The 17,866-nt window shown below is 48.1% G+C and overlaps 1 protein-coding gene and 1 non-coding gene across 2 annotated transcripts; one reads left to right on the top strand and one right to left on the bottom strand.

Moving 5' to 3' along the window:
- Positions 1-483: 483 nt before the first annotated feature.
- MCRIP2 (MAPK regulated corepressor interacting protein 2) lies at positions 484-10,841 on the bottom strand. The gene is made up of 5 exons (XM_054994952.1): positions 10,551-10,841; positions 10,140-10,233; positions 6,125-6,252; positions 4,380-4,481; positions 484-740 (listed from the first exon to the last, which is right to left on the bottom strand). Exons 1-5 carry the CDS (start codon positions 10,600-10,602, stop codon positions 670-672), a joined length of 447 nt encoding a protein of 148 aa, XP_054850927.1. The 5' UTR covers positions 10,603-10,841; the 3' UTR covers positions 484-669.
- A 6,425-nt stretch (positions 10,842-17,266) lies between these two features.
- Positions 17,267-17,337, top strand: TRNAG-CCC (transfer RNA glycine (anticodon CCC)). The gene has a single exon. It is a non-coding gene; the product is annotated as a tRNA-Gly (tRNA).
- The last annotated feature ends 529 nt before the right edge of the window (positions 17,338-17,866 follow it).

Here is a 17,866-nt window from a genome sequence, read left to right as displayed (position 1 = left end):
ATGTACTGCAGTCAGCTGTAGTGACATCCCCCCCATCTCCAAAATAAAAACCGATTTTCAGAATGGTGGATTTGTAAGTCTTTTTATGGTTTGCATGTCTGATATTGAGAGAGTTACCCACATCCCATCAGGGCGATCCAAGATTCTGGAGCAGCCGTAGAACCACCAGGAATAGCAAGCCAAAGCCCTGATCATTTTGCCCTTGATTTGCCAGTAAGTAGACACTTCGCAATTTGTTTCCTTGGAATGGTATCCTTGGCCTATTCCCAGTAATAACTCCTCGCAGACAGCATCTTTCATTCCACTGGCATCATCAGCGTTTTTATTCTGAACACAGTCCTGGCTACAGGTCACACCGCAGGCTTGCTATAGGGTGCCAGCCCAAAGCGGGAGAACAACAGGCATCAATGGCCCTTCCCCAGGTCCCCTCCCACATGGCCACTGCACTTCCAGAACACGCACTCTCCAACAATCTTCATTGTGCAAAACCCGGCCCTGAAGTAGCACAGCTGGGCAGTGAGTGTGGTCTCCTTCCTGCCTCTCATCATGGGTAGAAGCAGAAGTGTGGGGCTGCCGTGGTCCCAATGCTTCTCATTCTCTCTTCGCTTGGGCAGCGGCCTTTGGATACGTTGTTAGTGTTTTAATTTTAAATTGTTCTACTTTCTTGCATTAGGAGCCATTTTCAATTTTGGCCCAAAACTGTTGTACCCACCAGTCTTCAAGATCTATCGGCACAAAATCTGAAAGAGAGAAAGGGGTAAGGGTATCCATAAGTGGGTATGGAAAAAAAAAATCCTGTGAAATTTCAATGCGGGCTATAAGGACATAGGACAGTCATTTGGAAGCATAGTTATATAAGACTGGTCCCCTTTTCTTTTGTTTTATAACTGGAAATACTCAACTGACACCACAGTTTGCACTGGGTATTTATACTTTAAATCAACAATTTACGGGTTTAGGAAAAAAAAGTTGAAGTCTCACAAACCTGCATTTAAAAGATGCAAAGCTTCATTCTCCTTCCTGCCCATCTTTCTGTTTCAAAACTGTATCTAATATTTCTATATAACAAGCCTTTCATTTTTATTCTGTATTGCTGTCTTGGAACCACATCCTTCATAGTTGATGGCTGTTTGCTGCTGGCAAAGGAAAGGGCCATTTCTACCAACTCTCTCCTTCCATTGGCAGTAGTACTTTTCCTTGGGTTGCCTTGAACCACGAGGGAAGCATTCCTGGGAATGTGGGGGGCTGCAGACCGGAGAGGCAAGTGACAACTCCCCTTTGGGTGAGCTCTGTTCACAATTCCCATCGGATCTGAGCCATTATTTGCAGTGTGCATGTCTGTATTCATGCCACAGGGAACAAATTGCAACTAAACGTGTGTTTTTTTGTGGGAAGTCCAACCCCACCCTCCACCAAAAAAAAAAAGAAAATTGGTTTAGAGGTTTTTCAGTGAACCAGAATGGAACCTGACTGAAAATATCCCAGTTGCTTGGGTCCTGAATGGGAACCAACCCCTTAAACTCAAAATAGTGGTCACCAGTTCAAAATAAAGGGTTCAATAGTTAGTTGCTGAGGAGATTTTTGTGGAGGCCTCTCTGCTCCTGCTATATTTGGAGCCATATATAATAGTTCCCAAGACTCCCGCCCTGAAGGGAGGAGATTGGGAGGCAGGGCCTAGTCTTGAGCCCCTCTGGCTTCCCCCATCATAAGTAACTAGGCCTCAGCATAGAGGATTCTGGACGTAAGAATGGATGTTTCTTGTTTTTCCTTGGCCTTGGAGTTCCTCCTTGCTGCCAATCTGTCATATGTAAGCTTTCTTTCTTATTTTATGCTAGGCTTCCCTAGGGGCTAGGCCTAAAGCTGAATTTTCATGTCTTGGCCACTGTCTTATAAGAGGAAGACTTTCCTCATGAAATAGCGTATTTGTATATTGTTTGTTCAGCTGTGGAGATTCACAGGGATTTTGTTTCTTTGTTTACTATATGACATATATAAGGCAAGTAATGTTAGCAAGAACCAAGGCCTAAGGGAAGAAAAGGAGCTGCCATTTTAATGCTAATATTGCATGTAATTCAGTGAGTGAATTATATACCAGGAAATTACAAATAATGTTTAGTATATCAAACAAAACAATGTGTAATAATTATTCTGCCCTAGGAATAAAGTTGCCAACTCCAGGTTGGGAAATTCCTGGAGATTTGAGGGTGAAGCCTGAGGAGGGCAGAGTTTGGGGAGGGGAAACTTCAGAGGGGTATAATGCCATAGAGTTCACCCTCCAAAGTAGCCATTTTCTACTGGGGATTGGGAACTCTTCTCTGTAGTCTAGGGTTGCCAGGTCCCTTTGGTCCCTCGGCAGGAGACTGGGACGCTGGTTCCTCACTAGCTCTTCCATGGTGGTTCCTCCTTGCACGTGTGCACAGCATGTGCGCACGCTCAGCTGGCGTGATGACGGCACTTCCGGGAGTGACACCATCACGCAGGTTGAAGGCACCCTTTGACCCACACTGGGCACCCTTTGACCTACACTGTAATTGCCCCAAGCGGCTGAATCGCCCTGCCGCAGGATTCAATCCAAAATGGGCCTGCTGCAGCCTGAAATGGGGCACGCTACGCTGCTGGGGGCATGCTGTGCCACCAGAGGGGGTGCACTGGGGAGCGTGCCCCCCCGCTGCCAGGCAAGTGGGGGCGGGGGTGGGAATGTGGGAGCAGGGAATCTCCTGCCCTGGCTGGGGGAATGCCATCCCTATTGTAGTATGGAGTTAAGTTCTAATTCCAGGAGGTTGGCAACCATACCTAGGAGGAAGGTCTCTTGATATACTGACCACATGGGGAAAAACCTAGGCCCAGCCAGCCACAGAGGTGTCAGGCAAACTGACAAAGTTACATAAGAGTTACATAAGTTACATAAAATAATTAGTTTAAAATCACTCAGCTCCCACCATTACACACCCACTAACTTCAGACTGGGGTCTCTTTTCTTCCTAGTTTAGAGGTATACATTAACTGGTTCATAGTGGCTATGTTTTTTTAAAAAAAAAAATAAACCACTTTGGGCCCCATTCTTGGGAGAAAAGTGGGCTTAAAGTACTTTAAATAAATAAATGAACTGGTTACTGATCCACTTTTTCAAGTTAGAATCTGACCAGAAAGTTAAAAAAAATACTCCTGAACTGAAAATGAACATAAATGTCTAATGGTTCAGCAACCTGGTTAGCTGCTTTTTTTTTAATGCCATGCAGAGATGTAGGTCTATGCTATACCTTGTATTATAGGAAGACAATCAAGTTTAAGAATAGTTTGGAGTATCTTTCTGACTACTGCAGTGATAGAATTTCAAGTCATTCCAACAGAGAAACAGAATTCCAAGTGCTTTGCCATTCTGGTATCATATGCACAGCCCTCTGGATGAGGCACATTATGGTGAAAGGAAAGAAGAAGAATTTGTCACTCCACCAAATTCAAGACTTCATTGAATTTGACCCCAGTGCTTCTACACCCCAAGAAAATACTCTTAGAGAAGACTTCTCAAGGCCTCTATATCATGTCTTTCTATGGCTTTCAGGAAGCCACAACTATCATGCTCCTCAGTGGTGAAACTGGTCTTGATTAAATCCCTCCCAAACCCAGCACTGTAATTATTTAGAAACAGAATGCCTTTTTTTGCAGCTAGCTGGGGGGGGAGGGTGTCTAGTTTTATCTATTACGTTTTAATTATAATTTATCAACCACTGGAAGGGCAGTCTCCTTGTTCCTGCTATTTCATGAATACCAGATGGGTGCCTGTGGCCTCGAGTTAGGGGAGACGAAGAGCAGCTCTTCAGATATCAGCTCTTTCAAGGCACTGTTCTTGACCATAAATGCGAGGGCCACTCCTATTTCTTCTTCCCTATTCCCTCAGCTAGCTAATAAGGCTCGGTTTCTCATCTCCACCCTTTCCTGGATAGGCATTCTCTGACAGCCTTCAGTCCACAGACTGCTATATAATGAGCCAGAGGATCCAACACAGGACAAGAACCCAGGAAATCTGGGTTTGGGGTTCCATCATCTTTATGCAACTCAAAAGCTCTCTGCTTATGCACTTCCCAGGTTCTCGAGTCATCCGCATGCAAAACAAACCTTTAGGTTTCACAGCATCTATCTTCTCTGGATGTTGTGTTGCTTACTGTTGGGTCTTTTTTCTCCCTCCCACAGCGAACAAAACAGAGACAGAGCGGTAAGACAACTCCAATTAAATACCATAGGGAAAAGGTTTTGCTGCTTTGTCTCTAGCAAAAGGTGTCATGGATGATCCTTCTCTACAAGAGACTTTGGAGAGCCGTCAGAGTAGATTATACTAAGACAGATGAACCAGTGGCCTGACGCCATACTTTTATACAAACCTTTCAGTTCAGGGTTGGGTGTTTTCTCTGTGTACTGCACGGGGCCAGATCCACTTTCTCCTGGACAGCTATTGTACAACTGTTGTTCTACCTGTTGCCAGGCTGGAGAGGAAAGAGGGATGCGTGAGGCAGAAAAGACAGCAAAGAAAGCAAGTACACACATGGAGGCTCCACTTCCTTTTACCACCAGCTCCATTCATGAAAAAGGTTTCACTGTCTTTAAGGTACGTAGAATGACAGAAATTCAAGGACATCACAGACCTACGAGTGTGTACATATGTGTGTGTAGTGCTACCCCAATCTGATATGGTACTTGTCCAGACATGAGTTTGGAGCCTCTGTAAGAATTAGACCCCAGATACATGTTTCTTGCCCCTTAGTTGCAAACTGTTGCTGGAAGCTGCCTTCTCCGAAAGCACAGAAGGCCCTCCCTAGAAAGAGTTTCCAACTCCTTTGCCAAGAACAGATTCTGCATCTCTCTGTTAAAGCAGGAAATATTAAAACAGGCATCACTTCCCCCCGTTGTTGCAGTTCCTCTGCAGGAAAAGCTGCCTTTGTTGAATTTCTCTTTATTGAAGCATGGCAGCATCTGTCAATAGTGGAGTTGGCAATTAAGGGCAGCTTTTCTAAACAACGAGCTGCATGAAGTGGGTTTGGGGGTGGAAGTGCAGAATTTTGTACTTGGCCTGGCAGCTGTTAAGAGACGAGGGGTGATATGACACATTGCATGACAAAAATTGAGACTCTTTAGAAGAGGAAATTTTGGCCAACGTAACTTCTCTGAACTTTGCTTCCACACTTCGTTTACCGGGCAGCTATTTTGAGGATACTGCTCCCTTAGTTATTGGCCCTTTTCACACTACATTCCTGCTTCCGGGACATCGCGAAACGTAGCACAAAAACTGCGGAAGATAGTGGCTTCTCGCGAGAGTTTTGCGCGACATCGCACAAAACTCTTGCAAGAAGATACTATCTTCCACGGTTCTTGCACTACGTTTCGCAATGTCCCGGAAGCAGGTATGTAGTGTGAAAAGGGCCATTGTTTATCATAGTGCGATCCTAAGCAGAGTTACACTCTTAAGTCCATTGAGATCAGATAATATTGTACTGTTCCCTTCTATCCAAGTTATTGACTGGTGGGGGGCCTGATTTGGCTATTAAGGCTCCCTACTCTACCACCAACCATCTATGGCATTTTTTAAATAACTATTTTTATTTTATAATTTTTTTCCAACATTAACAAAATGTAAACTTTTAACACCAAATGAGTGATTGATATAACATTTAAGATATTGAGCTAAACAACCTGATATATACCATGTACAATTAATATACATCTACACAGGGCTTTTTTCCTGCGAAAAGAGGTGGTGGAACTCAGTGGGTTGCCCTTGGAGAAAATGGTCACATGGCTGGTGGCCCCGCCCCCTGATCTCCAGACAGAGGGGAGTTGAGATTGCCCTCCGCGCCGGGCGCGGAGGGCAATCAAAACTCCCCTCTGTCTGGAGATCAGGGGGCGGGGCCACCAGCCATGTGATCATTTTCAAGAGATTCCAGAACTCAGTTCCACCGCGTTCCAGCTGAAAAAAAGTCCTGAATCTATGGCATTTTTACCCCAACCTTCCCACAGGGGGCTCAGGGTACCATACATTGTTCTCCCCTGCATTGTGCTATCTTTTCGACAACCCTAAGAGGTAGTCCAGACTGGTTTGAAAAATTAAATGCGCCGCTGATAGCTTTCTTACCTCCATACACAAACCGTACATTTTCCTCATGAGCCAAAGTGTAGCTTTCTTCTATGGCTGGTGTTTGCTGTGGCATAAGTGGAGGTCTCTTGCCATTCACCCTGTTGAACACGAGCTTGGGAGCAGGGCTGCCAAGAAAATGAGAGGTCAAAGAAGTTAATAATAAATCCTCCCTCCCTCAAATCCCTGGCAGAAAAACAGAGTCAAAAGGAGGCCAGCCAGGAGTGCTGACTGTCACCTACGGCCCCTTGGTCAAGTTTCCCATAATTCTGTAGATTCTCCCACACTGGAGACTGGACCCACTCAGGTAACTTCTATAGCCCCTTTCAAACAAATCTAGTGACCAGGGCTTTTTTTCTTGGAAAAGAGGTGGTGGAATTCAGTGGGTTGCCAGCACAGGACCACACAATGATGTCACTTTGGGTCATCTGGAACAAGGTTTTTTTTTAAAAAAAGTTTAAATCGCCCTTGGCGAAAATGGTCACATGGCTGGTGGCCCCGCCCCCTGATCTCCAGACAGAGGGGAGTTTAGATTGCCCTCCGCGCCGCTCGAGGCACTCTAAACTCCCCTCTGTCTGGAGATCAGGGGGCGGGGCCACCAGCCATGTGACCATTTTTAAGAGGTGCCAGAACTCCGTTCCACTGCATTCCAGCTGAAAAAAAGCCCAGCTAGTGACACTTTTAAAGCTAATGAAAATTTCCTCCAACATCTGATGATGCCACTGGACTGTGATGCAACAGATTATACAACCTCTCTGGAATTACAATCCCTTGTAAATTAAAAAACATAATGCATGGCATTCTGTCCATCTATGTAGAATCAGTATGCAATTTCCTGCCTTCTAATTTCTATGGAAGACTGGTTTGCTTGTTGCCACCAACCACTAGGTAAAACTTCCCCTGTTTGGTTCTATTTGTTCTGATGGCTGATTTTAGAACTTTGAAGTTTCCTTCAGTTACTGTTCCTTTAGTTTTTATGGCTGATGCTGCTGTTACAGCATTGTTTTAAGAAGTTTAACATCCACTTTTACTTAGTTTAGGTATGCATATGTTTGAAATCTTATAGGCAAACCTGCATGCTTAAATAATCAGATCTTTCCTTCAACAAAACTGGAAGCACATTTGTGGTGGAAGAAGCATCTTAGGAAAGGGAAAGAGGAGAGCACCTGAATTCCAGGCAACCCTGGCCAAAGCTATCCCAGCCAGACGGCATCAAGGAACACACAGAAAGCCCCCCCCAGGACAAGTACTGGAAAAATATAGGTAAGGTAGGGTTGAAGGCTGCTATTTGCCCTGGGTCAATCCGAGTACTGTACAGGGAATAAGAGTCACCACCAGGTTTTTCTGCTCCATATTTTTTTTAAAAACTTTTGAGTCTGCCATTGTACATTCATTCAGTATTAGTCCCTAAATATGCATTAGGGAATTTGACCTGTTCATTTCCCGATGGGTTAGGAAAATAGAAAGGCAAAGTTTCAGGAAAGGAAGCCTAAAATAAAAGCCATCTTTGTGCTTGAGCCTCGTCTGTGTCCAGGATGTAACGTTGGCCTGGCTTTTGATTCAGCAATTCTCTGGATCAGGAGACGGTTGCCATGAGCTCCGTTACTCACCCCCCACCCCCACTCCCCACTTGCAATCCTGTATGGTTTGTTTGCAAAACACTGGCCATTCACATGCTTCTTGCTCTTTCCTTCCAGGCCCCATGCCCAGTGCATGCCTGCTCCCAAATTTTAGTCATGAGGGCAAGCACCAGTTGGCATTCTCTCCCCTGAGGTCAGTGGAGCAATTTCTGAGCTGTATCAGGGAGGCAACCCGTGATAGGAACAGGGTTAGGGAAGAATACAAAGCCAAATCCAGAATAAATGTTTTAGTTCCTACATTTTTATCCTGCCTTTCCTCCCGGGTTCTCAGAGAGGCATACTTCAGTCTCCCCTTCTGTTTTACCCTTGTGATATAAGGTAGACTGAGAGCATGACTGGCCCAAGGTCACTGAGGGAGCTTCATGGGGATTAGAACCAGGGCATCTGAGGTCCTAGTCCAAACACTCTAACCAATGCAAAATGCATTTATGTAAACCACGGAAAATATAGGTTGAGTCCATCCTACTGGCGAAAGGAAGAGAGAGACCTCATTTGGCTCCACGTGAACAAACACCCACACAGGACAGGAGTGAAGAGACCTGGGTGAGAACCCCACCTTGTCTCCCTCTTGTACCAATGGAAAAGTTGGTAGTGCAAGAAGGCAGGAAGGTGGGCAAGTGTACCTCCCTGCTCCCTGCCCCTAATTTCCTGCTTCATGCAACAATTCCTGCCTCAAAACATCAGTCTCTTGGAACTTCACACTGGATAGCCACTGTTATCCATTAACAGGGCCTGTGTAGTAGGTATGTAGCCCAAAGGAGAAAGCCCTTTGCTTCAAAATAAAAGCAAATGCAAAATAGGTGGCTGTACCTGTAATAAACTGGGAGGAAAAGGGGGGGGGGCAAAACCCTACAGGATACAAAAAATGATTCTTTATATAATATTTTCAAAATTCCAAAAGTGCAATGTGCTCATAACACTTCATACAGTGTCTTCAAAGTTTCAAAAATGCAACGTGCTCATAACACTCCATACATGATTCAGTACATATTACATAAACAATCTTACAGGGTAGGATGAATTAAAGATGATACCATTTAGATAACCAGTTCATGAAATATTTTCCGGGAGAGAATAGCCTACATAGGCTTGAGTCTTTGTTTGAAGTCAGTTTATCCTTCTATGTTGTCATAACTTAAAGTAGAAATATCTTAGTTGTTGTTTCATTCCGGCATGGTGCAGATGTAATTGCCAGTGAGGAAACAAAGGAATCCTGTCAGTTCACCAGCTAAGTGTGGTGGGAGGCAATTCTTGCTCCAGAAGTACCGAAACTGCATGCCTTCTCCTTAGGGGGAAGGCATGAAGCAGGGGTCACTGGGGCAGTCGGGGTGGGGGGAGGGTAGTTGTGAATGTCCTGTATTGTGCAGGGTTTGGACTAGATAATCCTAGAGGTCCCTTCCAACCCTATGATTTTAAGTGTAGCTCTGCCCAAAACTGAGCAACACCACTATCCTGGAAAAATGGCGGGCCCGTTTTGTTCATTTATATTGTGCCATCAGAATAATGCAAACAAAGGAAGCCCCATTTGAGTGCAGGCTATCTAAATACCCCAAATACAGAACTGTGCTTTCCTTCTGCCCTGCTTGTGGCGGCACGCAGTGACCCTTCGCCTCCTCTCTGCTCCCCAAGGGCAGAACGCACGAGGGCAGGAAGCAACCGCGTTTGAGGCTCCTGGGGGCGGTCCCTGCCGTCCCATGCCGCTCGACAGCCTGCCCCTTAGCCCCGCCCCTTTGGGAGGGGGCGTGTCCTCGGCGCTCTCCAGGGCAAAGGTGATGCGCTGGGCAGTTGCGGGCGGGGGACGATGGAGCGCCGACACGCCTTTCCCCTCTTGGCGCCCCCCCCCCCCGCCAATCACTTTCCTTCCACCCCTGCACGCGCACGCAAGGAAATCCTCCCTCCCAAGGTACAGACAAACGTGCCGCCCGCCCCCCGCCCGGTGTCCCCCTCCTTGAAAGCAGCAGATCCGACCTCCCCCTGCCCAATCCTCCCCCTCTTCCTTCGTGCCCGCCCTCCGTTTCTCCTTCCTCCTCCTCTTCGGAGCCATGTGGCAAGGACGCCCCTGGTAACCTTTGCACAAGGTCATCGCCCACCCTCCTGCCTCCTGGGGCTGCAGAGCAAGGTGCGCGGGGGCAGCCCCCCCGTCCCGGATCGGGGCCTTTCTTCCCCTCGCCCCGGCCAGGGACTGTTCCCGCGGGGGCCCGCCGCCTGAAGCTCGCACGCGGCGCACAAGGTCACTGGCGCACGCCGCGGGACGGGGCTGGCTCTAGCTTGCGCACCCAGCCGGGAGTTCCGCCTCTCGCGGTGGGGGATCGGGAGCTCCCCCTGCCTCAGTCGTGGCTGCAGCCGGGGAGGCAGCGGGGCCAGGCTCCACTCACCTTGAGAGAGGCCAGGAGCCGAGCTGCTGCTGCTGCTGCTGCCGCCGCCTGCATTTCAGGTCCCCCGATTTGCTCTCCACCTGCTGCGTGGGACCTGCATGGGAAAGGCGGGCGCGCTGAGCCAAGGACCCTGCGGGGCTCCGTCCGCAGAAGCGAGGACCCCCCCCCCCCCGCGATCGCAGTCAGCCGTGCCGGGAGGAGGGAAGAGATCGGGACGGGCGGAGGAAGGGGCCGCGTGGAAGGCTTTCGTGCGCTAACGCTGAAAGCAGGGGGTGGGGGAGCAGGGGGACCCCAGAAACGGGTCGCCAAGGGGCGAGAGAGGGTGGCCGGGCGCAAGGCGCAGGGGAAGCACCGCCCGGGGAGGGGGGGGCGGGAGGCAGCCCTGCGCACATGCCCGCCCGCCCCGCTTACCCGTTCTCCTCTGGGTGGCTATCTTGCTCGGGCCCCGGGTGATGGTATACATCCCGCTGGCAGGAGGCGACCCAACTTGCGCAACTGCACAGAGAGCGCCCGACTTGGCATGCCCGGCGCGGCGAGCCCGAGCGCTCCCTTGCAGCTCCCTTGGAGAGCGGCCCCGCTTGGCAAGCAGCGCGCGTGCTGCCCAGCGCTTTCTGGCGGGCAGCTGCCTGTTGCGGCGGCCCAGGCTGCCTTCCCCGCTGCCTTTGCCTTGAACTTCCCCGGCGCGAGTCTCCTTTAACGGGAGAGCCCCAGTGCCCGCCAGCCGGCCAGGCCTCCAGCACGCCCTCTGCCGCTCTTAAAGGCGCCATCCCCGCCCGGACTCGCCTCTTACGCAACCGGCGGGGCTCCCGAGCCCAGTCGCGCCCGGCGAGCAAAGGCAGGGCTGCTGAGCTGGAGAGCGCCCTGGGGAGGCAGCGCCGGCGCTCTAGTCACACGTGCGTGAGTTCCCTAATAAACCAGATGACTCGACCCTCAATAACAACCACCACCACCACCACATTCAGAACAACTTAATGCCACACTCAGATCGGTTTACAAAGTGTGTTGTTGTTATCCCTCCGCTCCGCCTTCTGCCTGTGCAATCCTCTCTCTGATGGCGCGTTCGCACGTGCCAGGCGTCAGTTCTAAGGCTGGCAGTTCTAAGGGCAGGGGATTTTTTCTCCCACTCTTCCCCAAGTTGCTCTTGGCATTGTGTGAATCTGAGGGAAGACTGGGGGGTTGAAATCTGGGATGTTCCTGCGCTCTAGACTTTGTGAACAAACATCTTGGAACAACTTGTTTTTCCATGGCTTTGTAGAAAGATTGACACTAAGCCAAGGCCAGTTTACAAACGTGATGGTGCCATTAGTTATATTTAAGGAAGCTGTGTTTTCCTTGGCTTTATAATCCGCTAAGAGGTTGCAGTCCTGAGCTTGGTAAAAAAAAATTAAAAGTTTATTTGTAGCCTACAGGGTAACTAATACATGTATGTATAAGAGCTGCAAAGAACCCTTCCTCTGCCTCAACTTAGAGTTCTGGGCGACTTGAAAGCTTACACACTGTATTGTGAGCATCCATTGATTCTAATAAAAATACAGAGGGGGGGGTTGCTTGTGACTGAGCGATTTTTATTATTACAGTATTTCTGATAAGCTTAGATTCACACAGCCTGTCAGACATCAAAGGGAATGAAGATGTCTGAAAGGGATTTTTGCAGAAAGTCTTCAAGCTAACCAACTCTGCCACACTCCAGTACATGCGGCATCTCTCATAGCTCTGGGTCTTCCTGGGTTACTTCTGTGTGTGTGTGTGTGTGTGTTGGTGATGGTGCCTATAAGGGGGATGGGTTTTGGAACAGTCTCACACTGGAACAGTCTCACACTCAGCCAGTGTAATTACATCTCTATTGACTTAGGCATTTTGGCAAGTGCTAAGTAGACATGTATGCCCGTTTTGCTCTTCCAGACTAATCCTGCCTGCTGTCTTCCTTTTCTAGACATGTGTGATCCTCCTCAGCCACTTGGGCCTTCTCAGTTGTGGCCCCTGGTTCATAAGACAGCCAGCCCAAGACGTTTGGGAGAGCTCTGACTTTAACAGAAGTTTAGGACAAAAAAGGCGTAACATGTTCTTATTTTGAGGTGGCATTTTACTGGGCTTTGGAATTCTCAATTGTAGAATTCTCAATTGTAGAAGGGCTGCTGTTTCAGCTAGTTATGCGACTTGGGTCAGTAATTTTAGTTGTTGTTGTTGTTTGCTGCTTGTTGATGGTGCTTTCCAGTGTCTCAGGCAGAGGCCTTCCTCATCACCTCCTACCTGAGCAGGGGACAGAGAAAACCTTTCCCCTTTCTCGCTCCCTGGCAACTCGTGTTGAGATACCGTGCCTCTGAAGGTGGGGGTTGTGTTTGCCCATCAAGGCCAATGCCCACGGATGAGCTGTCCTCCGGGAATGTGTCTAATCCCTTTGCAAATCGCCTGAGTTAGCGACCCTTAATACATCTTGTGGCAGTGAATTCCACAAGGTAGATGCATTGAATGAAATAACTGCTTCTGGAGTATCCTGAACTTGCTGCCCATCAGTTTCATAAGGCAAGTGGCTTCTAATGTTGTTAGCCACCCTGAGCCCATTTGTGGGGAGGGTGGGGTATAAATTAAATCAAATAAAGAAATAATAACAGTGTAACGAAAGCCAGGAGAAAAAATTCTCCATCCACACCATTCATAATTACACCCCGCCCCTTCAACAGGCCTCCTGCCATCATCTTAAAGGTTTTTCTCCAGACATAGCAATGCACATGGGGAAAATATCCACCAGCTGGATCATTTTGTATCTTTGGAATAAAGTATTAATTTTTCTTTCTTTATACATGTACAAGTTGAGTCATAGAAAAGAGCAAGAGATTAACAAAATTTGTGGTAGGATGTGAGCTGTGGCTCACGAAAGCTCCTCCCCTACCACAAATTTTGTTAGTCTTCTAGGCGCTACTGAACTCTTGCTCTTTTCGACTGCTACAAGCAGACTAACGCGGCTACCCATCTTGATCTATCTTCAAGTTGAGTAAACGTGACATGGGTGCAGAAAGAAGATGGGCCGGCAACATGCATCATGCATTCAGAAAACCCACCAAACTCCTGCTTTTGCCATGTTCCCTTGCAAACAAAATGTAGTGAGCATACTGAGAGGGTAGAAGGCACACACACACACACCACTGTGTGAGTCTCCTCTATTTGTTTTAAACATTGGCATTAGTATGAAGGAATAGTCTAAGCTGGGATCTAACTCCTCTCTCTGGAAAGAGCACTTCAGAGGAGTGCTCGTCACTGGTTTTGTTTTTACCCTTTTAACATCTGCCTTGCGGTGCTCTGTGGAAGAGCACCATTCAGACTGGGTGACCTTGGGATCCCTCCTCTAACCAGGGACAGTTGGGAAAAAATGGCAATTGTCTTTTGTAGGGGAAAGGTGCCTTCCCGTCTCCTGCTTTCCCTTTGATCTCACAAGCCTAATCCACCCAGCAAGAATGGATCAGGAATGAGAAAACCCAGCAGTGTGGCTGCTGTTAAACCTGTCTGTTTGCTCGAGCACCTCAGGTGTCAAACTTTGAAGGTCAGCCTCAGTGGCGACCACAGACGGCAAGAGACATGCATATATTTAGGTGAACTATCAGGTGCAAATGAGTAACAGGGAAGATTTGAAACAATTTCTCCTGTGTCTTATTACGTAGTTGTTGCCAGGGCTTTTTTTCTGGGAAAAGAGGTGGTGGAACTCAGTGGGTTGTCAACTCTTGGCGGGAGGTAGTGCCCCTGGTACCGCATGCACAAAGTGCGTGCACGCTCCCAGGACCGCACAACGTCACTTTGGGTCAGCTGGAACAAGGGGGGAGTTTTTTAAAGCTTAAATTGCCCTCTGTAAAAAGGTCACATGGCTGGTGGCCCCGCCCCCTGATCTCCAGACGGGAGTTTAGATTGCCAGAGATCAAGGGGCGGGGCCACCAGCCATGTGACCATTTTCAAGAGGTGCCGGAACTCTGTTCCATGGCGTTCCAGCTGAAAAAAAGCCCTGGTTGTTGCATTTGTATTCCACCTGACATCCAAAGAGCTCAGAGCAGCTTATGTGGTTCATCTTCCTTGGGACTGTTCAAATGAGCAATGGTTCAACAGTGGAATCCGTCGTCCATAGAAAATTGAGAATGCGATCTCTACAGAGTTATACAGAGACTGAACGGTGAGCAGCAACCCTGATGGCTGGGATTGGGAGTTCAGATAAGGAAAATGTGGAGCCGTACAGTGGTATGAGACTGCCATGCCTTATGCGTAGTGTTTGTTGCCACACCACAGCCCCGTGGTTTCTTTCTGCGAAGGCACTAGAGGTTTTGTCGGTTTAGAGGCACATTCTGTGACACACAGATGCTTGAACAGAGTGGGAGAAATTGCTCAGAACTGGGAATTTATTAACAGTATAGAAGTCAGGCGAGTGGCTGTTCTTATTTTATTTCTATCCCGCCCTTTCTCCCTATTCGAGACCCAGAGTGGCTTATCACACCAGTCTCCCTTCCTCCTCTTTATCCTCACAACAACCACCTTGTGAGGTAGGTTAGGGTGAGAGATTGGGACGGGAGCACCATCACCCAGCTGGCTTCCATGGCAGCGCAATGAATCAAACCCTGATGTCTTAGATCCTAATATGACACTCTAGCTGCAATGCCACACCAGTGGAGTTTGTGCAGAACATCTTTGGGGAAGAGAAATTGTTATGATGAAGAAGCGTGTGCTGCTTATGTTACATTTTTACACTGTTCTCAGTCTTTTACACCAGCGAACAGACTGCCAATTCTGCATGACTTGGCTTTTGGGAATGTCAGAAATGTTATTTTGTAATTATGCATCCCACCCCCCAATAGCTACATATTTTGTGTATCTGGTTGTCCATTCAAAGAAGCTGATGCTTAAGGCTTAGCATGTGCAAGCACTGCTTGAACAGGTTTCAAACTGTGAAGTGGCTATTCACCAAGGAATCCTCCAGCAATCGTGGTTCCATGCAAAAGCTAGAGATTGCAAATGAAGAATCCTTCGCATCTTTCAAAAAAGGATGCAACTGGTATTGTTATAACTGGCATTTTGGTCCAAAGATGTGAGGATGGCCATAATCTAAATCCTGTTTCTGTACATTTTAAAGTATTTTGAAATACCGGATTCTACTGTCTTCCTCCTCCCCCCCGAAAAAAAGAATGTTTTGTGGGACAGATATAACATGGAATCTAGTCAGTTGTAAATCTTATTTGCACTGGCTCTCAGCAAAGTTCCAAGGTCCGTTTCTTCCTGCAGTTTGTGCTTGTTGACACTGATGAATGGCGCCAGCGATGGGGGCAGAGGTGGCCCAAGTGTACTCGGAGATTTTCTTAAGGAATGAGGACACGGTTTGGAATACAGGAAAGAGGCAGCAGGTGGCCTTCCGCAGGGACAAGGTATCCTATTTAGAAAAGGGTTGCCAGCCTCCAGGTGCAGGCTGGGGATCTCCCGGAATTACTAGTGATCTCCAGGTGACAAAGATCAGTTCCCCTGGAGAAAATGGCTGCTTTGGAGGGTGGGCTCTATGGCATTATACCCCACTGAAGCCTCTCCCCTCCGCAAACCCCACCCTCTCCAGGCTCCACCCCCCAAATCTCCAGGAATTTCCCAACTGGGACCTGACAACCCTAATTTAGAATGACACGATTATATTTATTGATACAAACATTCTGCTTTTAACACAAGTCTCAACAGAATAGATAATGTAAGGCCCAGGTTTGAATCCCCCCCTCTGCTATGGAAGGCTGCTGAGTGGTTTTGGGCCAGTCCCGCAGTCTCAGCCTAACTTCCTCACAGGGTTTTGTGAGGATAAAATAGAGGAGTCCCAATCCAAGCCGCTTTGAGTCCTCATCAGGGAGCAAAGCAAGGTATAAATGAAGTAAAGAAGGCTGCTTGTTAGGGAGCAAGTGCCATGACATTCACTGAGGTGTGTTTATGAGTAAATTCACACAGTTCAGGGTGGGATGCTGTGTTACTTGCTCAGGGGCAGGTCTCACTTCCCTCATTGAGGCTGGTTTACTTAAGCTTGCTTTAAACTTTATTCAGGGCTGGTTTAGAGGAAAGCTCTCGGCTGTGGGACTTTGCACCTGCATGGTGTCTTGCTTAATTTCTCTGTGCAAAACATCCATGTTTCTGCACAGGTAGACCGCCCCCCTCCCTGAAATGAGAGACCGTGTGAGTGCAAACTCTCACTTAGGGGTGGGAGCTACCTGTACAGAAATGTAGGTGTTTTGCTCAGGCAGCAGCCCACATCAAGCAAGGCACCATGCAGGTGCAAAGTCCCGCCGCTGAGTGCTTTCCGTTAAACCAGGCCCAAGTAAAGTTTAAACCAAGCTTAAGTAATCCAGCCTCTATGAGTACTACTACAGAGCAAGTGCAAATAAAATAGAGAGGGAAAATTTTGTAAGATGCTTGGCCTCTGTCTATTTCAAAAAGTAGAAATCCAGGTAATGGCTGGGGGTTTTTTGGAACAACCAAATCAACACAGACTGTTGGGTAAGCTTTTGAGGTCACCAGAACCTTTAATCAGGATGGAGTTAAAGTTTTTAAAATGGTGGGGGGAGATGATACAGCTAGGGAGATGCAGGTTTGCATCTGGTGTGGTGTGTGTGTATGAGCGGCAACAGTGAGGGTTTGGGCCAGTTTGCAACTGGTTCCTCTGACGTGGTCTTCTTATAGCGTTTCAGAAATGCAAGCAAAAACTATGACTTATGAGGCTGTACACACGCGATAGGATCCGGTGGGGGAAGTGTTGCTCTCTGACACGTTTGTACCTGGGCCTCTGAACGCTTAATGCAGCTGCCGGCCTGCAACGTTCACTTGTGTGTTATTAAAATTGCATTTTAATGTGCACATAATAAATAAGAAACTGCTGAAAACTCGGAAGACGCTTACTGGGGAGTAAGTCTCTTTGAATGAAATGGGACTGACTTAGAAAAAGTGAGCATGCTTCAATTTAATGGGCTCTTGCTAGGAAATAATAGCTAAACGATGCAGCAGACATATTTTGGGAGAGCCAGGGTATTCCGACCTCGTGGCTAGAAAGGAAACAATTAAATTACAATCACAGGCCTCTAGGGGGCTCTACGCAGGTTCATAAGAACCTCCGGCGACTAAAAAACTCATCCGCGCCGCTGGTGTAGTGGTATCATGCAAGATTCCCATTCTTGCGACCCGGGTTCGATTCCCGGGCGGCGCATGATTTTTTTCTCCCCCTTTCTCCTTGCCAAGTCTCATATTTCCACCCGTTTCTGTCCCCCTGCCCGCCCTTCTGCATGATAGTTCCCTACCCCGGAGCAAGCAGCCGTTAAGCAAGCGGAGGGACGGCTCTCATTTTTTGCAGCTGGCTCTCGAGTAAGGGGATGGCTGCCTTCCACAAACAATGCCATGGCTATGGTTGTTGGGGGTTTTCCGGGCTGTATTGCCGTGGTCTTGGCAAGACCACGGCAATACAGCCCGGAAAACCCCCAACAACCATCGTTCTCCGGCCGTGAAAGCCTTCGACAATACAATGCCATGGCTGCTTGCAGATCTCTTAGGCTCGTCATGGACAGGCTCGTCATGGACAGGACGGGGTCTTTCTGGCGCCGTGCACGGGATCCAGGCTCTCTGCATTGGGGTGGGGGCAGAACGCGGGCTCCTCCTGGGGACTGGCGCCTTTATTGTTCCCTTTTAAAGTCTTGATTCGTTTTTGGTTGCAACAGGAGCTCCGGTGCGTCTTAGGCAGC

This window comes from Eublepharis macularius, chromosome 12 (assembly GCF_028583425.1).
Source record: "Eublepharis macularius isolate TG4126 chromosome 12, MPM_Emac_v1.0, whole genome shotgun sequence".
Classification (NCBI taxonomy): Eukaryota; Metazoa; Chordata; class Lepidosauria; order Squamata; family Eublepharidae; genus Eublepharis; species Eublepharis macularius.
This window is presented reverse-complemented; position numbering and strand designations above follow the sequence as displayed.

What these genes read in the sequence shown, in the direction of transcription:
- MCRIP2 (XM_054994952.1), bottom strand. Translation starts at nt 10,602, where the DNA reads ATGTATACCATCACCCGGGGCCCGAGCAAGATAGCCACCCAGAGGAGA. An exon ending in GGCTCCTGGCCTCTCTCAAG is followed by an intron (nt 6,253 to 10,139) that starts GTGAGTGGAGCC and finishes TTTTCTTGGCAG; the next exon opens with CCCTGCTCCCAAGCTCGTGT. An exon ending in ACCCAACCCTGAACTGAAAG is followed by an intron (nt 741 to 4,379) that starts GTTTGTATAAAA and finishes TCTCTCTTTCAG; the next exon opens with ATTTTGTGCCGATAGATCTT.